This window comes from Coregonus clupeaformis, chromosome 14 (genome assembly GCF_020615455.1).
Source record: "Coregonus clupeaformis isolate EN_2021a chromosome 14, ASM2061545v1, whole genome shotgun sequence".
In the NCBI taxonomy this organism is placed as follows: Eukaryota; Metazoa; Chordata; class Actinopteri; order Salmoniformes; family Salmonidae; genus Coregonus; species Coregonus clupeaformis.
In genome coordinates, this window is record NC_059205.1 from 28,811,122 (window position 1) to 28,832,663 (window position 21,542).

The following is a 21,542-nucleotide window of genomic DNA, read 5'->3' on the forward strand; positions in this document are numbered from 1 at the left end:
GTTAGGGGTAGGGGCCACTCCCACAAGGATACACAGTCCAGTAGACAGCTTTTTGGAATCCACTAGTGGAATGAGATGCACAGGTCATATATATATATATATATATATATATATATACAGTGAGCTCCAAAAGTATTGGGACAGTGACACATTTTTTGTTGTTTTGGCTCGTGTACTCCAGCACTTTGGATTTGAAATAATACAATGACGATGAGGTTAAAGTGCAGACTGTTAGGTTTAATTTGAGGGTATTTTCATTCATATCGGGTGAACCATTTAGAAATTACTGTACTTTTTGTAACCTTCTCACTCATCATTATTCACGATTCATTCAGGACTATCCGTAATCATGGTAGCATCCACATTAATGTAGAAGTGTTTAGAAATATATTCTGTTCTTATTTACAATAAATGTGACTCCAAATTGACACAATACATTATTTACCATTCATTTCTATTAGGCACAGAATAATCTGAAACACAACCAAAACAAACAGCAAATGCATCCAACAAATTTGTAGAGTCACAAGCTTGATGTAATCATTGTGTGCTAGGAACATGGGACCAAATAGTAAACTTTGGACTACTTTAACACGCATATAATTGAATTTGTCCCAATACTTTTGGTCCCCTAAAATGGGGGGACTATGAACAAAAAGTGCTGTAATTTCTAAACGGTTCACCCGATATGGATGAAAATACCCTCAAATTAAAGCTGACAGTCTGCACTTTAACCTCAAAGTCATTGTATCATTTAAAATCCAAAGTCCTAGAGTACAGAGCCAGAACAACAACAAATGTGTCACTGTCCCAATACTATTGGAGATCACTGTATATACAGTATGCATTGGGAACATGCTCTAGGGAACCTAAAGAGTGGCAGAGTGGGGAGTTTGTGTAGCTTAAGGTCTGCATTCTTTTTCAACCACTATTCCCCCACATCTGGTTTTAAGTCAGAAGTGATTAGCCGCGATAGCTTTGAATAAGGTTGAACTATTGAGGGACTTTACTTTATTTACTATTTGGTTTGGGGCTGTCAAATATTTATGTGTGATACTGTAGCCAAGTTTAAGGACTGGATTCAAGTATCTCGGAGGATCAATGTTGAAATGTAAAGGTCATTTTAGATTGAGCCGACATATGCAGCGTTTACCATGAATGCAGTCTCCGAGACCGCGGGAACATTGCCTTTAATTGTCAATCGTGCTATAAAGCGGATCTTCAGCGCTATGGATTTAATAGAGCCTTAACTAATCATTAGCATCTTAGCTGTGACGGTGAAAAAAATATGTTATATTTGGGTGTCAAATGTCCTTTATTGTTACATGTTGATGACTCTATTAGTGGAATGCAAACACACTACGGCACTCTATACTATATCTTACAAACACAGGTGCTAAAACGAGGACACTATTTTGATATGACAGTGACATTTAGTCCATACATAAACATCAAATCATACAGACACATTCTATATGCACTGACCAGTCATGCAATCAACAGTAGGAACCACCGTGTGACATCTTCATGTCAAAGTTGATAAGCCTTTTGGTCCGCAGGTGCCTAGTTGGCTTTGATAGGCTTGCTCATATTCACTACATCAATAAATAAAATAAAAAATCTAACACATTTTATTGATAAAGCCCTTTTTACATCAGCAGATGTCACAAAGTGCTATACAGAAACCCAGCCTAAAACCCCAAACAGCAAGCAATGCAGATGTAGAAGCACTGTGGCTAGGAAAAACTCCCTAGAAAGGCAGAAACCTAGGAAGAAACCTAGAGAGGAACCAGGCTCTGAGGGGTGGCCAGTCCCTTTCTGGCTGTGCCGGGTGGAGATTATAACAGTACATGGCCTTTAAGGCCAGATTTTTCTCCAAAATGTTCAAACGTTCATAGATGACCAGCAGGGTCAAATAATAATCACAGTGGTTGAAGAGGCTGCAACAGGTCAGTACATCAGGAGTAAATGTCACTTGGCCTTTCATAGCCGGGCATTTAGAGGTTGAAATAGCAGGTGCGGTAGAGAGAGAGAGTTGAAAACAGCAGGTCTGGGACAAGGTAGCACGTCCAGTGAACAGGTCAGGGTTCCACAGCCGCAGGCAGAAGAGTGGAAACTGGAGCAGCAGCACGACCAGGTGGACTGGGGACAGCAAGGAGTCATCAGGCCAGGTAGTCCTAAGGCATGGTCCTAGGGCTCAGGTCCTCCGGGATGGCAATCAAAGCAGGTAATTGTCTTTTCGTGGTCAACAGAGTTCGCAGGAAGCAGTCAGGAAACCAGGAACCAGTAATTACATTGTATTGCTGAAACAGACAGGCCTGTTTCATTTCTGTCCTTCCTCAGAGCTGATATGACTGGACAAGAGGAACTAAAGCTTTTTTGGGGACATTGTTGAAGTCCAGCAGGTTCAGCAGCCAGGGCCTTTAATATAGCTAGCTAACTAACTCTCCTGGTTTGTGTCCTCTTCCTGCTTGTGTTGTCGCAGCGCCTGCAGGAAGACGTGGTTGACTCGGTTCATCATGTCACTGCAGAGCTGCAGGTCCTCAGCCTTGGCCTGGAGAGTGCTCCTCAGCTCAGCCCTCAGAGCCTCGTTCTCCCCCTGCAGCACCGCCAGCCTGGGGGACAGAGGGAAGGAAACACACAACAGCACTTACATCAACATGGTTGTGTGCTTCACTCATTTAGGAGTTTGTAAAGTTTGAATACCCTCTGCGTTTTTTCCAGCTGTTCTTATTCTTCATAGAAAGTAAAACTCCAATGTATACATGTACAATGTATCTGACTCCCAATTGGGCTTATACAGTACATGTGCAGTATTTCTAGTATGTCATACTCAGTATTCTTGTATGTTATACAGTGAGGGAAAAAAGTATTTGATTCCCTGCTGATTTTGTACGTTTAATTTTAATGGTAGGTTTATTTGAACAGTGAGAGACAGAATAAAAAAATAAAAAATAAAAAATCCAGAAAAAATGTTATAAATTAATTTGCATTTTAATGAGGGAAATAAGTATTTGACCCCTCTCAATCAGAAAGATTTCTGGCTCCCAGGTGCCTTTTATACAGGTAACGAGCTGAGATTAGGAGCACACTCTTAAAGGGAGTGCTCCTAATTTCAGTTTGTTAACTGTATAAAAAGGCACCTGTCCACAGAAGCAATCAATCAATCAGATTCCAAACTCTCCACCATGGCCAAGACCAAAGAGCTCTCCAAGGATGTCAGGGACAAGATTGTAGACCTACACAAGGCTGGAATGGGCTACAAGACCAACGCCAAGCAGCTTGGTGAGAAGGTGATAACAGTTGGTGCGATTATTCGCAAATAGAAGAAACACAAAAGAACTGTCAATCTCCCTCGGCCTGGGGCTCCATGCAAGATCTCACCTCGTGGAGTTGCAATGATCATGAGAACGGTGAGGAATCAGCCCAGAACTACACGGGAGGATCTTGTCAATGATCTCAAGGCAGCTGGGACCATAGTCATCAAGAAAACAATTGGTAACACACTACGCCGTGAAGGACTGAAATCCTGCAGCGCCCGCAAGGTCCCCCTGCTCAAGAAAGCACATATACAGGGCCGTCTGAAGTTTGCCAATGAACATCTGAATGATTCAGAGGAGAACTGGGTGAAAGTGTTGTGGTCAGATGAGACCAAAATCGAGCTCTTTGGCATCAATTCAACTCGCCGTGTTTGGAGGAGGAGGAATGCTGCCTATGACCCCAAGAACACCATCCCCACCGTCAAACATGGAGGTGGAAACATTATGCTTTGCCAAGAGTGTGCAAAGCTGTCATCAAGGCAAAGGGTGGCTATTTGAAGAATCTCAAATATAAAATGTATTTTTATTTGTTTAACACTTTGTTGGTTACTACATGATTCCATATGTGTTATTTAATAGTTTAATGTCTTCACTATTATTCTACAATCTAGAAAATAGTAAAATAAAGAAAAACCCTTGAATGAGTAGGTGTTCTAAAACTTTTGAACGGTAGTGTAGATTGACAGTTTGTATCTCCAGACTGTGACAGACAGGGTCACCACCCAGGACTTCCAGGAGAGAAAGAACAGAAGACAAAAAAACACTGTAAGTCAGACTCACTGGGTACTTAGTTCAATGACTTGGGCCTCCCTGGAATGGTCAGGAGGGCTTCGAGGGGATGATGATTCCCTCGGTCTCCCACTAGACAAGGCTCCTGGGAGGGTAGAAAATAAATAACAACAAAAATAAGACAGAAATAGCAGTTATGGATCAATATAAATCCCATTCTCAGCCTTGTCACTGTGTTACTGTTATAGATCAGTGTGCCTACCCTGAGACTTACCTCCAGTGCCCTTGTTGCTAGTTTTTCTGGGAGTCAATCCTTTGCCCAGATCCATCTTAGCCTTCTCTAGCTTCTGCTCTAGGGCTACGGCCCTTCTGCGTTCTCCTTGGAATTTCTGCTCTGCCCCTAGGCACCTCTGCTTCCCTTCCTCCTCCCTGTCCCATCAAACACACCAGCCCAGTCTCTTAGTACTATATCCCATTCATACCAAGACAAAAACCTGCCAACTTTAAAATGCTGTGTTCTTTTTATATATCTGTAAGGTGAAGCCAGTAACAAAGCCTGTACTTTTATTTCTGCCAACCGAAGGTAGTCATGATTGCGGTATTATGTTTAAAAACTGCATGATCATCATGAAAATTCCTATCAGGTACTGTAATCTGGTCATTACAAAGTAAGGAGGCTTACATTTCCATGCCGGAAAGATGTAAAAACACAAAGGTTAACAGAGAGGTTGAGAGAAAACACTCATACAATGGTTTGAAAGCAGTAATACATTTTTTAAAATCTGACAACAAAAGGAAAACACCCAATAATAGCAATCTAAACACCCACCCATATAATTTAGTAAAGGACAGGAAAGGAAACTAAACGAACATACTGTATACAATACACCCAGAAATGTGTGTTGTAGAAATGAAATCCATGGGAGTTGATGTAATACCTGGATTGCTGGAGCTTGACTAGCTCTAGGAGCCTATCTCTCTCCACACATGCAGCCTCACAAAGGGTCCGAAACGCTGTACACTCTGCCTTCAGGGACCTCACCTCCTCTGAACAGTTCTGACAACCCGAAGGAGCTGCTGCATCTCTGAGATAATAGTGGTAAATTGAATCAGTAGGTGTAGTCCACCAAAAACAGGTTTTATTGTACATCTAATAACAGTTATTATCATAGGACAGTTATTGAGAAAGATACAGTGAGGGAAAAAAGTATTTGATCCCCTTCTGATTTTATACGTTTGCCCACTGACAAAGAAATGATCAGTCTATAATTTTAATGGTAGGTTTATTTGAACAGTGAGAGACAGAATAACAACAAAAAAATCCAGAAAAACGCATGTCAAAAATTGTATACATTGATTTGCATTTTAATGAGGGAAATAAGTATTTGACCCCCTCTCAATCAGAAAGATTTCTGGCTCCCAGGTGTCTTTTATACAGGTAACGAGCTGAGATTAGGAGCACACTCTTAAAGGGAGTGCTCCTAATCTCAGTTTGTTACCTGTATAAAGGCACCTGTCCACAGAAGCAATCAATCAATCAGATTCCAAACTCTTCACCATGGCCAAGACCAAATAGCTCTCCAAGGATGTCAGGGACAAGATTGTAGACCTACACAAGGCTGGAATGGGCTACAAGACCATCGCCAAGCAGCTTGGTGAGAAGGTGACAACAGTTGGTGCAATTATTCGCAAATGGACGAAACACAAAATAACTGTCAATCTCCCTCGGCCTGGGGATCCATGCAAGATCTCACCTTGTGGAGTTGCAATGATCATGAGAACGGTGAGGAATCAGCCCAGAACTACACGGGAGGATCTTGTCAATGATCTCAAGGCAGCTGGGACCATAGTCACCAAGAAAACAATTGGTAACACACTACGCCGTGAAGGACTGAAATCATGCAGCGCCCGCAAGGTCCCCTTGTTCAAGAAAGCACTTATACAGGGCCGTCTGAAGTTTGCCAATGAACATCTGAATGATTCACAGGAGAACTGGGTGAAAGTGTTGTGGTCAGATGAGACCAAAATCAAGCTCTTTGGCATCTACTCAACTCGCCGTGTTTGGAGGAGGAGGAATGCTGCCTATGACCCCAAGAACACCATCCCCACCGTCAAACATGGAGGTGGAAACATTATGCTTTGGGGGTGTTTTTCTGCTAAGGGGACAGGACAACTTCACCGCATCAAAGGGACGATGGACGGGGCCATGTACCGCCAAATCTTGGGTGAGAACCTCCTTCCCTCAGCCAGGGCATTGAAAATGGGTCGTGGATGGGTATTCCAGCATGACAATGACCCAAAACACACGGCCAAGGCAACAAAGGAGTGGCTCAAGAAGAAGCACATTAAGGTCCTGGAGTGGCCTAGCCAGTCTCCAGACCTTAATCCCATAGAAAATCTGTGGAGGGAGCTGAAGGTTCGAGTTGCCAAATGTCAGCCTCAAAACCTTAATGACTTGGAGAAGATCTGCAAAGAGGAGTGGGACAAAATCCCTCCTGAGATGTGTGCAAACCTGGTGGCCAACTACAAGAAACGTCTGACCTCTGTGATTGCCAACAAGGGTTTTGCCACCAAGTACTAAGTCATGTTTTGCAGAGGGGTCAAATACTTATTTCCCTCATTAAAATGCAAATCAATTTATAACATTTTTGACATGCGTTTTTCTGGATTTTTGATGTTGTTATTCTGTCTCTCACTGTTCAAATAAACCTACCATTAAAATTATAGACTGATCATGTCTTTGTCAGTGGGCAAACGTACAAAATCAGCAGGGGATCAAATACTTTTTTCCCTCACTGTAAGATGATTTGTACCAGATGTTTGGAGGCTAAGACTTACCTGACCTCTAAACTGATCCCAGCTGCTGACTCCACTAGTTTATGTCCAAGTTTAGATACTGAACTACATGGGAGAGAAAAACATCAATTGAGATCAATAACACATCAATATAGTCATTGCACAATCAATGACACTATCAACTGATAATTGAATAATTTGTAGGCAAGGTATATGAGTCACATATACAGGAAATATGCATGATGTACTATAATATTTGACATTTATGACACAAGATTATCTTATATTTATGACTTCCACATGCACACATACCGGGCTGAGATGATCCTCTTACTGCTGTCTCCCCCTGCTGTCAATGGCCGGAAACTGCCAGTGGTAGTCTTGGGGCCTGATTGACCGCCATCCTCTCTCTGCAACACATTTACAAAATCCATTCTGTTTAAATTCCAACCCTGAATTCCATAGGTCAGTTGCATATGAAGAAATGCTACCATAAAGCATTATTGCTACATTTTTCTATATCGGAAGGGACTGGAAATAAATGGAACTTGCCCAAAACACTGAAGACAAAACTCTCAGTCAATAGCACTGACATCACTAGAAGTATTTTTATTTCCTTGCAGAATCACAGTCAGTTTACCATTAAGGACAGTTGCTGTATCTCGTCCTCCAGCTCTTTGACTTTGGCCTCCCTCTCGGAGACCATGTGTTTGAGCTGATGAATGAGGGATGTGTGTCTCTGGGCCTCACTGCTCAGCTGCTGCCCCAGGTTCTGCTGGCTCTCTTTGGTCTGCGCGTCCTGCTGGCTCAGCCTGCCCAGCACCTCCTGCAGCTGGCTCTGCTGCTTCTACAGTACCCACGACAGGACAGACATGGGGACAGGGTCAGGAGAGGGGGCAGGGAACAGGGGGACAGGATTAGGGGGACAGGGGGAGAGGGGACAGGATTAAGGGTAGAGTTAGGGGCAAGGAAGGGGACAGGGAGACAGGGTTAGGGGCAAGGAGGGGGAGGACATGTCAAGGGACACTTACATTTTAGTCATTTAGCAGACGGCTTACAGTTAGGGGACACTTCACTCTATACACTTCGGTGTACTACTGTATGTGTTGGTAAGTGAAGTGAAGCATCAGCATATTACTAACTAAAGAGTAACTGATGCATCAAACTGATGGATTACTCTGTGATATGAATATGTATTTGATGTTGGCAAATGAAGTAGGTCTACAGCATTATTTATTTACCTTTATTTTTAATTATAAAAATCCTCTGTCCGCTGCCTGAACTGCCTGAACTACACCAACACATCTATTTGAAATGTATTTAGGAGATCATTCCAAACATGTGGAATAAAGAAAACGAAATGCTGACTTACCTAACTCTGTAGACACCAAAGGAGTCACCAGACTTAACCAACCCTGTAAATAGGTCTGATAACTTGTAAATGTAAACCTTAACAGTGAACAGGGACCACCCATACGTAAAAATGTATGCGCACATGACTGTAAGTCACTTTGGATAAAAGCGTCTGCTAAATGGCATATTATTATTAAGTTAGGTAAGTCGGAAGCTTGTGGAGCAGGGCTTTGTAAATAAAGACTAATGATGTGATCTACGGAACTTCAAAGAGGTCCAGCGAAACTTTTAGTAAAGAATACAGTAATGAGTACTAAAACTCTCCCCGGATAAAAAGAAGGGCGCTATGAAAAAGGGCATCCAGGGGTTTAAGAGTAGAGGTAGAACAGGTAGAAATGTTGACTGCTTCCTGCTGACTAGTGAGAGACAATACCTGTTTCTGTAAAAAAAAAGAAATCTTTAAATCTTAAGTTTCTTAACAAGGTCATTTGTATGTTTTTTCAACGATAAATCATTGTCAATCCAAATACCAAGGTATTTGTATGCAGGGACTCGTTCAATTATAGAACAATCCGATGAGTGAACTTGAAAACATGAAGCTGTCATCAAGGCAAAGGGTGGCTATTTGAAGAATCTCAAATATAAAATATATTTTGATTTGTTTAACACTTTTTTGGTTACTACATGATTCCATATGTGTTATTTCATAGTTTTGATGTCTTCACTATTATTCTACAATGTAGAAAATAGTAAAAATAAAGAAAAACCCTGTCCAAACTTTTGACTGGTACTGTACTTCCCCAGAGTCAGATACCATAGACTTCCAGTCATTATGCTAACACTAGTCAGCAACTGCGCTAGCGCTAGTTAGCAACTCCCTTCAAACTGCACGCAGAGACATAAAAATGGTATCCATGAGTTCATCTGACTCTGGGGAAGTAGATAAAGAGCCTCATTGCTAACATACTGCGGTAAAGAGTACCTGATAAGTAGTGTTTATAACCAAGACTATTATCAGACATAATTATCCAGATGGTATTTTAATCAGGCTAGGGTAGGATTTCATTTACATTTATCCTGAAGGGAGCACCTAACCAGATGTCTCTAAACTTACTATACATACCCTAACAAACCATGATCATCTGGACTGAATACATCTAAATATTATGGGGCCTGATTCAGACTTAGTAAATGTACGCCTTTGCTACGCACGCCTTTCCTACATACTTCTCAGTAGCTGGTATTCAGACTTACCTTATGCAGGTGCGTAACAGGCTTTTCAGGCGTGGTTCCATTGCGTGCATTGAATAAATTGAATTCAACCGCTGAAAACACTCCCACTTGCTGGCCAACATATTTTTCCATGGAGTTTTCATTCAATAGGGTTTTCAGTACATTTACTGTATCTAAAGCCATTCCTTTAAATTTGGTGTACATTCAATTAAAATTTTCTCGACAGACTCACTAGCATACAATGAGTGTACAAAACATTAGGAACACCTGTTCTTTCCATTATATAGACTGACCAGGTGAATCCAGGTGAAAGCTATGATCCCTTATTGATCTAACTTTTTTAATCCACTTCAATCAGTGTAGATGAAGGGGAGGAGACAGGTTAAAGAAGGATTTTTCAGCCTTGAGACAATCGAGACATGGATTGTGTATGTGTGCCATTCAGAGGGTGAATGGGCAAGACAAAAAATGTAAGTGCCTTTGAATAGGGTATGGTAGTAGGTGCCAGGTGCACTGGTTTGAGTGTGTCAAGAACTGCAATGCTGCTGGGTTTTTCACGCTATACAGTTTCCCGTGTGTATCAAGAATGGTCCACCACCCAAAGGACATCCAGCTAACCTGACAAAACTGTGGGAAACATTGGAGTCAACATGGGCCAGCATCCCTGTGGAACGCTTTCGACACTTTGTAGAGTCCATGCATGCCCCGACGAATTGAGGCTGTTCTGGGTTCATAAGGGGGTGCAACTCAATATTAGGAAGGTGTATGTACAGTAAGAATGTTTTGTACAGTCAGTGTATATGGAGAGAACGGTTCAGAATATTAGTGATCAATGAAAGAAAACCATGAAAATACACGCATATTCATCTACTTTTTAGTACCAATTGGTAGATTTAAAAATACTCTGATCTTGTATATTATTTAGGGTTAGGAAAGTATTTATGAATAATTTTAAAAAACAGGGTTGGAGAGCCTTTACTCACAAAATATGTTGGTGAATAAAAAATACAGTGGTTTGATTCACCCTGAAATTGCCATATTTAATTGTTCAATCCATTAAATATTGGAAGGTGAGAAAAGTGTACAATAGGGGTTGAACAGTAGTCCTATAAATCTCCCCTAATCAACCTCACTAACCATGGAACTGTGATTACATTGGTCCAGTTGTTGTGAACCGTGCACTGGTTTAAACTGCTACGCATGGTCTGCATTCCATAATTATTCATATAGGCTACATTTACATTTACATTTTAGTCATTTAGCAGACATGTCCCAAATTATTGCTTGTAATGCGTTAGCCTAATATGATCCACTATTGCTAGCGATCCTCAGGAACAACCACACAAACGTGACAAGAGGAAAGAAAGGTAAACTAACGATGTAATGGAATGATGCAAAATGTAAGGATACTAACACTAAGGTGACAGTTATAAATATATATAATAATAGTATGTGGGTATAACTGACGGTGGCTACCGATAGTGGGTGATATTTAACACGATACAAATTGTAAAACATTACAGTGAAAAGTCAGGGCACATAATTAAAACATTCTCGAAATCATAAATCAACTCGGTAGGTTTGGCGCTATACTGGCATTTGCGTATGGCTACAGAAGCCTATAGCTTGGGTCTCCAAATTTCATCCCTGCAAGTTATAAGGCCAGCTTTTCATAAACTTCACTGTGGAAAAGGTGATATGTTGATATGCTTCAGTTAGCTGCCATATGACTGGTTTCACATTTGTCTCCAGCAATCATAAGGTAAAATAGATCAAAAAACAATTGTCATTTATATCTACAATTGCCTTATCCTAACAGCTAACTCATTTACTTAGCTCTTATCAATTTGTAAACTACAGTGCATGGAGAACGGTGTTATTTCTATCAGAAAAATTTAAGTAGATGTTGTTCCACTTTAAACCGATAGGTAGCGCAACCTTATTCATCACTTCATCGCGCGTAAAGGTGGTGGAATTATTAGGGAATTAAGTCAAGGTCAGAATATGGCGTATCAGTAGACACACCTCCGCCACACCTTCATTTCTCTGATCTCCACCCCAAACGAATAGCGGGTGAATAGCATGCTATTCTCATGCCTATATTCAAGGTCAGAATACGGGTAGAGAGCGAAAAGTGCATAAAAAGGCAATTATGTTCAATTTATGCGCGCTTAACTCGGGTCAAAATTCCTACCATGATGCACTCAAAGTTCTAATATGATATACCAATATACTGTACATGGGTTCATACTAGTATTTGAAACTTATCTTTAGAATGGAAAAGTCGCAAAAGTGCAAACCATGCCCATCTGGCACTCGAGACAGGCTCAATCAAACGCTCAAAGCAGTTCAAAGACAACTATTTGAACCCAGGTCTGCTTACATACCAGTAAGGCATCCACCAGTTCATCATCATGCTTTCCTTTGTCCAGCAGTGTGGAGATCTGGGCCTTCAGTGATTTCACCTCAGTGCTCAGGTTTTGGTTTCTGGCCTTGGAGCCCTCCAGCTTCTTCTTCACATCCTTGTGGTCCTTCATGAGGGAATCATAGTCCCCTGTCATCCTCTAACCACACGTCAGGAGGAGAGAAGCAGAACTAAGACTAGAGTTCAATTCAACCCATCGTAACGATGTTTAGTTTAAAAACTACTGCCAACGGACACATACATTCTGAAAACTGAAAGCATCTACCTATAAGGAGAGCCAACCTGGTAGTAGTGGAAGTAGGAGTCTACAGTACCAAAACCATTCTATGATTCTATCTCAAAAGAGCTACTGTGTAAATACCACAATGCAGGTTTGATTGAACTGTCAATCAATTGTCAATCAAGTCTGGCTCTTCCTACCTCCAGAGTTTCTCTCTTCTCCCTCTCCATATTGCGGATGTAGCTGAGGTTCCTGTCCTCGGGGGGTGTCTTCTGCATGCCCCCGCCCCCCAGTAGCTCCTCCTCCACGCTGACGACTGACGGCTGCTTCCTCTGAGCTGATTGGCTCAGCTGCTGCTCCAGGTCCCGAACCTGGGGACAAAAAAACAACGGAGAAACATTGAGATGGCTACACTGCAGTCTACAAATCACCTTGTATGTCAATTAACATCTTATTATGTGATCAATATTCTGTGCCTCGAAAGCTCTTCCAATGACAGCAGTCAGTCAGCGCACCCTGCTCTGGAGAGCCAGTATCTGCTGGGAGCGACCTCTCCAGTTCCCTGAGCTGGTCAGTAGCTGCTGGATATTGACTTCCTCTCCTACCTCACTGGATAACACCTACAGTAGGAACAAAAACAGGCCTGGAATTGTATGTCATAGCCTTTGAAATGTTTCAGCTTTTAACAAACGGCTCTATACACACCTTCTGAGCTATTTTCAATTCCTGCTTGACAGCTTGAATCTGGTTTCGATATTCTGTCATCTTGAATTGGGCAGCAGATAGTTTTTCCTGTAGAGATTTTACCACTGGACTGTTCTATTGGTGAGAGGAACACAGTCATAGCTGTCACTGAAAAGTCACAATATTGACACCAATACAATTAGCCAGGTTTCCTTAGAATAAACATGTACAAAAGTTTTGCTAAGCTGCATTTCAATCAAAGCTACAACAACATAAGCATTTCTAAGTTCATGGCTTAAAAATGATGATCAGTCATTAAGACTAATTACCTCCAGGAAGTCCTGAGATGACCTTATGTCTTGTGGCTTTACATCCATCTTTTTCCCAGGAGGACTAAGCAACAAAGCAGCCTGGAGCTAGAGGATTTAGCATAATTGCAATTATTTTAATTATTTATCCATTCAGTCAAGAGCTTACATCCTCAGTCTATAAAGCAATACCGCTGACACATGGCCGATTGAGTCAACAAGTGGAAAGTCTCTGGCATTTACAGTGCTATGAAAAAGTATTTGCCCCCTTTCTAATTTTCTCTACTTTTGCATATTTGTGATACTGAATGTTATCAGATCTAATATTAGATAAAGGGAACATAAGTGAACAAATAACACAACAATTACATATTTATTTCATTTATTTAGAATTCTCTGATACAGAGCAGAATTCATGGTTCCTTCTATTAAGGCAAGTCGTCCAGGTCCTGAGGCAGCAAAGCATCCCCAAACCATCACACCACCACCACGCTTGACCTTTGGTATGATGTTCTTACTGTGGAATGCAGTGTTTGGTTTTCGCCAGACATAATGGGACCCATCTCGTCCAAAATATTTACTCAAGTTTGCCAAAAAGCACCTGGATGATCATCAAGACTCTTGGAAGAACGTTCTATGGACAGATGATTCAAAAGTATAACTTTTTGGACGACATGGTTCCAGTAATGCCTGGCGAAAACCAAACTCTGCATTCCACAGTAAGAACATCATACCAAAGGACAAGCATGGTGGTGGTGGTGTGATGGTTTGGGGATGCTTTGCTGCCTCAGGACCTGGACGACTTGCCTTAATAGAAGGAACCATGAATTCTGCTCTGTATCAGAGAATTCTAAATAAATGAAATAAATATGTAATTGTTGTGTTATTTATAATTCTACACGAGAATGTCAGACCATCCGTCTGTGAGCTGAAGCTGAAGCACAGCTGGGTCATGCAGCAAGGCAATGATCCAAAACACAATCAAGTCTACATGAAAATTGCTAAAAAGCAACAAATTGGAAGTTTTGGAATGGCCTAGTCAAAGTCCAGACCTAATCCCAATTGAGATGTTGTGGCAGGACTTGAAACGAGCAGTTCATGCTTGAAAACCCACACGTCAATGAGTTAAAGCAGTTCTGCATGGAAGAGTGGGCCAAAATTCCTCCACAGTGACGTGAGAGACTGATCTACAACTACAGGAAGCATTTGGTTGGAGTCATTGCAGCTAAAGGTGGCACAACCAGTTATTGAGTGTAAGGGGGCAATTACTTTTTCACACAGGGGAATTGGGTGTTGCATAACTTTGTTTATGAAATAAATATATAATTGTTGTGTTATTTGTTCACTTATGTTCCCTTTATCTAATATGAGGTTTTGGTTGAAGATCTGATAACATTCAGTATCACAAATATGCAAAAGTGGAGAATTAGAAAGGGGGCAAATACTTTTTCATAGCACTGTATGTATAACATTTGGATTTTGTATCCAAATGTCATTGTCAATTAACAGACTGGATATGAGATGGAATTCTGTTTGTTAGAGTTGTTGATTCTTTGTTTTAGCAACGTGAAATGTTAATATTGATAAGTTCTTTAAACATCCCATTTACCTCTTTCTCAAGCTCTTTTACCCTGTTGCTGGTTTGCTTTGCTTTAACTTTTTCTCGTTCCATTTCAGAAGCAAACTCTCGATTCCTCTTAGAAAGCTCAACAATCTTGGTAGCTGCCGCATCACCCGCCAAGCCAGATGTGCCTTGGACAAGATAGTCATGAAGTTAATAAAAAAGGACATATGCCACTTTAGACAACATTCAAAGTCAAATGGAGCTCTGAAAGTAAAAATAAAACAAAGACAAAAACATATACAGTGAGGGAAAAATGTATTTGATCCCCTGCTGATTTTGTACGTTTGCCCACTGACAAAGACATGATCAGTCTATAATTTTAATGGTAGGTTTATTTGAACAGTGAGAGACAGAATAACAACAAAAAAATCCAGAAAAACGCATGTCAAAAATGTTATAAATTGATTTGCATTTTAATGAGGGAAATAAGTATTTGACCCCTCTGCAAAACATGACTTTTTCTATGGGATTAAGGTCTGGAGACTGGCTAGGCCACTCCAGGACCTTAATGTGCTTCTTCTTGAGCCACTCCTTTGTTGCCTTGGCCGTGTGTTTTGGGTCATTGTCATGCTGGAATACCCATCCACGACCCATTTTCAATGCCCTGGCTGAGGGAAGGAGGTTCTCACCCAAGATTTGACGGTACATGGCCCCGTCCATCATCCCTTTGATGCGGTGAAGTTGTCCTGTCCCCTTGGCAGAAAAACACCCCCAAAGCATAATGTTTCCACCTCCATGTTTGACGGTGGGGATGGTGTTCTTGGGGTCATAGGCAGCATTCCTCCTCCTCCAAACACGGCGAGTTGAGTTGATGCCAAAGAGCTCTATTTTGGTCTCATCTGACCACAACACTTTCACCCAGTTCTCCTCTGAATCATTCAGATGTTCATTGCCAAACTTCAGACAGCCCTGTATATGTGCTTTCTTGAGCAGGGGGACCTTGCGGGCACTGCAGGATTTCAGTCCTTCACGGCATAGTGTGTTACCAATTGTTTTCTTGGTGACTATGGTCCCAGATGCCTTGAGATCATTGACAAGATCCTCCCGTGTAGTTCTGGGCTGATTCCTCACCGTTCTCATGATCATTGCAACTCCACGAGGTGAGATCTTGCATGGAGCCCCAGGCAGGAAGGAGATTGACAGTTATTTTGTGTTTCTTCCATTTGCGAATAATTGCACCAACTGTTGTCACCTTCTCACCAAGCTGCTTGGCGATGGTCTTGTAGCCCATTTCAGCCTTGTGTAGGTCTACAATCTTGTCCCTGACATCCTTGGAGAGCTCTTTGGTCTTGGCCATGGTGGAGAGTTTGGAATCTGATTGATTGATTGCTTCTGTGGACAGTTGTCTTTTATACAGGTAACAAACTGAGATTAGGAGCACTCCCTTTAAGAGTGTGCTCCTAATCTCAGCTCGTTACCTGTATAAAAGACACCTGGGAGCCAGATATCTTTCTGATTGAGAGGGGGTCAAATACTTATTTCCCTCATTAAAATGCTAATCAATTTAGACAATTTTTGACATGCGTTTTTCTGGATCTTTTTGTTGTTATTCTGTCTCTCACTGTTCAAATAAACCTACCATTAAAATTATAGACTGATCATTTCTTTGTCAGTGGGCAAACGTACAAAATCAGCAGGGGATCAAATACTTTTTTCCCCTGACTGTATCATAATTTCACTTTGAATGTAGTCCAATCCAATGTTTATCAACCTAAAAGATGAATTGTTCATTCAAGTTTTGTAATATACTGTACAATACCTGCTAAGGCCAGCCTGTCTTCCTCCCTCTTCTTCTTCAGATGTTTAATCTCAAAGTCTTTCTCACTCACTAGTTTGAATAGTCGGCCATTTCCATCCCTCAGCTCCCTCACCTGGTCCTGCAACTGTTCATTTTCATTCTGTAACAGCCTGTGGGGATTAAAAACCCATTAAAGTCAACATTTTAATATGGAGGATGATTAATTCCCTCCAATTACAAACGACAATAACAACTCAGTCTTATTTCGGCTTATGAAAGTTCTCCCCTAAAGACCCACAACTTGCATTGTGCTACAATTGCTATTCCAAAGCTAATGAAAGCCTTAGTCCAAAATAATTGTTTCAAACACTAATCCATTTGGGTAATAATGAGATAGGTACATATAATGAATTCATAATGCTCCAATGCCTACGGTAAGCATAATGTTAGGCTGTATTGGAGAGGAAACTTTGTCTAACTTTAATAATATAGACCTAACTTTATAATATTTCATAGAGCTCACTTTATACTACGATCATCCGCGTGATGAATGTCTAGCTGGGACAGGTTCAGGTCGTGCAGGATCTCAGTGGCCTTCTGATCTTTCTTCTGTTTCTCTAGTCTTCTCTGGAGACGCTTCTCTTGCTGCTCCTGCAGAGCCTGGAACTGTAGACGGAGGTTATCCTTCAGTCCATCATCTTCCTCCATGTTGTACCGAAGTGTCCAACACAGCAATTGCAGTCCCTTGGTGTTGAAAATAAATATTAACACTTAATTTGGGTGACATACCAAAAAATGGTAGCTAGCTAACTAACACTGCTATTTTTGGGGCCATTTAAATTAGGTAATGCATTCTTAATTATATATATTTACATGGTAGTTACATAGGCAGGTACAGTTGAGATAGGCATGAATCTGAAATGTCAATGTGTAAGGTTACAGTTACATGCTAATTTCCATGAAACACAAACAGGAGCTAGAACAGATCAAGGTCAAATTAGTTTTATATTGGATATTCGGTTTTCTCTCGTCAATAGCTTTTGAATCAAGCATGCCATGACCATGAAGATGGTATATTCTAAATCAGGGGTGGATGGAGAAAAATCCACGGCTTTGTTTTGGGTTAAATTTCTTTTTTTACTATTATTTTTAGCTTCAATCTTCAATAGCTCTTCAACAAAGTGTGCCATGACTATGAAAATGATATATTCATAATTGGGGAGGATGCAAAAAAATCCACTGCTTTTTTCTCTCTAGAAATTGCATTTTTATTTAATTTTGATATTCAATAGCTCTTAGACAAAGCGTGCCATGACTATGAAAATGATATATTCCGAATCAGGGAGGATGGACAAAAATCCACGGCTTTGTTTTGGTTGAAATTTCATTTTTTATTATTATTTTTAGTTTTCAATCTTCAATATCTCTTACACAAAGCGTGCCATGACTGAGAAAAGTATACAGTGCAGTCAGAAAGTATTCATACCCCTTCCCTTTTTCAACATTTTGTTACGTTACAGCCTTATTCTAAAATTGATTAAATTAGTTGTTCTCCTCATCAATCTACACAAAATACCCAATAATGATAAAGCGAAAACTGTTTATGTATAAAATTAAATAAACTGAAATAACTTATTTACATAAGTATTCAGACCCTTTGCTATGATACCTGAAAATTGAGCTCAGGTGCATCCTGTTTACATTGATCATCCTTGAAATGTTTCTACTTGATTGGTAAATTCAATTGATTGGACATGATTTGGAAAGGCACACACCTGTCTATATAAGGTCCCACTGTTGACAGTGCATGTCAGAGCAAAAACAAAGCCATGAGATCGTGTCGAGGCACAGATCTGGGTAAGGGTACCAAAAAATGTCTGCAGCATTGAAGGTCCCCAAGAACACAGTAACCTCCATCATTCTTAAATGGAAGAAGTTTGGAACCACCAAGACTCTTTCTAGAGTTAGCCGCACGGCCAAACTGAGCAATCGGGGGAGAAGGGCCTTGGTCAGGGAGTTGACCAAAAACCTGATGGTCACTCTGACAGAGCTCCAGAGTTACTCTGTGGAGATGGGAGAACCTTCCAGAAGGACAACCATCTCTGCAGCACTCCACCAATCAGGCCTTTATGGTAGAGTGGCCAGACGGAAGCCACTCCTCAGTAAAATGCAAGTGACAGCCCGCTTGGAGTTTGCCAAAGGGCACCTAAAGGACTCTCAAGATTCTCTGGTCTGATGAAACCAAGATTGTAGCTCAGTTGGTAGAGCATGGCGCTTGCTTGGGTTCGATTCCCACAGGGGACCAGTATGAAAAAATTGATGCACTCACTAACTGTAAGTCACTCTGGATAAGAGCGTCTGCTAAATAACTAAAATGTAATTGAACTCTTTGGCCTGAATGCCAAGCATCACGTCTGGAAGAAACCTGCCACCATCCCTACGGTGAAGCATGGTGGTGGCAGCATCATGCTGTGGGAATGTTTTTCAGCTACAGGGACTGGGAGACTAGTCAGGATTGAGGGAAAGACGAAGGGAGCAAAGTACAGAGAGATCCTTGATGAAAACCTGCTCCAGACTGCTCAGACTGGGGCGAAGGTTCACCTTCCAACAGGACAACGACCCTAAGCACACAGCCAAGCCAACACAGGAGTGGCTTCGGGACAAGTCTCTGAATGTCCTTGAGTGGCCCAGCCAGAGCCCGGCCTTGAACCTGATCTAACATCTCAGGAAAGACCTGAAAACAGTTGTGCAGCGACACTCACCATCCAACCTGACAGAGCTTGAGAGGATCTGTAGAGAAGAATGGGAGAAACTCCCCAAATACAGGTGTGCCAAGCTTGTAGTGTCATACCCAAGAAGACTCGGAGGCTGTAATCGCTGCCAAAGGTGCTTCAACAAAGGACTGAGTAAAGGGTCTGAATACTTATGTAAATGTGATATTTCCGTTTTTTATTTGGAATACATTTGCTAAGAAATTCAGAAAACTGTTTTTGCTTTGTCATAATGGGGTATTGTGTGTATATTAATGAGGGGGGATTGAATCCATTTAAGAATAAGGCTGTAACGTAACAAAATGTGGAAAAAGTTGAGGGATCTGAATATTTTCAGAATGCATTGTATATTCTGAATCTGGGGAGGATGGACAAAAATCCACAGCATTTTTTTTTTTACAGGGAAGGTGTAAATCCTACACATTATTCTCGAAAAATAAATACATAATTAAATACTACATCCCCTGAAGATTTTATCAGCAGTTCATTTAAGTTCTTCAACACCATTACCTCTTAAATCTAATAACAATATCTCCCTTTCCCTCCCATATTGCTGGCACTGAAATAGAAGGCGTTCCACTAAATTAGTTATATATACACAAACAATAAGTTAATTTCTGTCCATCCTCCCCTGATTCTGAATATATCATTTTCATAGTCATGACACAGTTTGTATAAGAGCTATTTAAGATTGAAATCCAAAAATCTTATTATAAAAAATAAATAATAAAAAGGTGTGGATATTTCTCCATCCACCCGATTCAGAATATTCCATCTTCATAGCCATGGCATGCTTGGTTCAATAGCTATTGATAAGAGAACCCCGAATATTCACAAAATATCCTACATAAAACTAATTTTACCTCGGTCTACAACCGTTGTATAAACTGTAACTTAGTGGAGAGAGGAGGGGTGGGGTGGTTAAGGTTACAAGACACTAGACCTACATCCAAACAAAATATGTTTTAATAATTAACAATTCACTTCGTTTATAGTATGCTTAGGCCTAGTCTCAGAGGTGTTAAACCTCACTAGCATCATATTTTAAGATAGCAAGGTGCTGTAACTTAGCCCTGCTTGGCTAAGGACGGTGGACGTTAAGGTTAGCTAACTAGCTAGCTAAGTCAGCTAATTTAGCTAGCTAACGTTAGCTGTTATAACAGGCAGGGGATGTTGATGAATAGTTTCAACTCACCTTTGTAACAACGTTCTGCGTTGATCTACAACATAACAATAAACAGCTTGTTAAACATTTTAGATATCTGTGGTTATAAGCTTTACATGTCACAGTTCGCGAAACGTGTGTGCATCTGTTTTGGTATTCGTACACTTCCTTGTCCGATGAATGCTACTGTATCCATGGCAACGTGTTGCTCCTTGGAGGCACGTACCGCGCAACTGGTGGGGGAGCATGGATGTGGGGAATAAAGGTGGCACATGCAAGTCTGCCTCTGTTTTTGCCAGGCACACGGATGATCAAATCATAGACACACAGTAGAGTAGGCGCCTACATCATTGGATCTCAAACCCATATGTCAGTGTATTCATCAGTATTATCACACGTTAGTTTGTATGTATGTATGGCAAACCAGCACAGGTGGAACACATACTGACTAACGAGGTGACACCAATCAAATCAAATCAAATCAAATTGCATTGGCCACATGCGCCGAATACAACAGGTGCAGACATTACAGTGAAATGCTTACTTACAGCCCTTAACCAACAGTGCATTTATTTTTGGCGGAGTGGGTGGGGTTATATCCTTCCTGTTTGGCCCTGTCCGGGGGTTTCTTCGGATGGGGCCACAGTGTCTCCGGACCGCTCCTGTCTCAGCCTCCAGTATTTATGCTGCAGTAGTTTATGTGTCGGGGGGCTGGGGTTAGTTGGTTATACCTGGAGTACTTCTCCTGTCTTATCCAGTGTCCTGTGTGAATTTAAGTATGCTCTCTCTAATTCTCTCGTTCTCTCTTTCTCTCTGAGAACCTGAGCCCTAGGACCATACGTCAGGACTACCGGGCATGATGACACCTTGCTGTCCCCAGTCCGCCTGGCCTTGCTGCTATTCCAGTTTCAACTGTTCTGCCTGCGGCTACGAAACCCCTACCTGTCCCAGACCTGCTGTTTTCAACTCTAAATGATCGGCTATGAAAAGCCAACTGAGAGACCTGAGCCCTAGGACCATACGTCGGGACTACCGGCCGTGGTGACTCCTTGCTGTCCCCAGTCCGCCTGGCCTTGCTGCTATTCCAGTTTAAACTGTTCTGCCTGCGGTTATGGAACCCCTACCTGTCCCAGACCTGCTGTTTTAAACTCTAATGATCGGCTATGAAAAGCCAAC

The 21,542-nt window shown here is 41.3% G+C and overlaps 1 protein-coding gene across 2 annotated transcripts; it reads right to left on the reverse strand.

Annotated features, from left to right (window-relative positions):
• Nucleotides 1-2,140: 2,140 nt before the first annotated feature.
• Nucleotides 2,141-20,532, reverse strand: ccdc13 (coiled-coil domain containing 13). 2 transcript variants are annotated; one of them, XM_041896410.2, is made up of 16 exons: nucleotides 20,397-20,532; nucleotides 16,954-17,174; nucleotides 16,452-16,600; nucleotides 14,678-14,820; nucleotides 13,090-13,176; nucleotides 12,782-12,895; nucleotides 12,592-12,696; nucleotides 12,277-12,447; nucleotides 11,819-11,962; nucleotides 7,486-7,692; nucleotides 7,158-7,255; nucleotides 6,888-6,950; nucleotides 4,988-5,134; nucleotides 4,324-4,478; nucleotides 4,101-4,194; nucleotides 2,141-2,615 (listed from the first exon to the last, which is right to left on the reverse strand). In XM_041896410.2, the coding sequence occupies exons 2-16, from the start codon at nucleotides 17,136-17,138 to the stop codon at nucleotides 2,441-2,443; spliced, it is 2,037 nt and encodes a 678-aa protein (XP_041752344.1). In that variant the 5' UTR covers nucleotides 17,139-17,174; nucleotides 20,397-20,532; the 3' UTR covers nucleotides 2,141-2,440. The 2 variants fall into 2 exon arrangements, with proteins under 2 accessions (XP_041752344.1, XP_041752343.1); XM_041896409.2 differs by having other exon boundaries at nucleotides 11,819-11,995.
• Nucleotides 20,533-21,542: the final 1,010 nt, after the last annotated feature.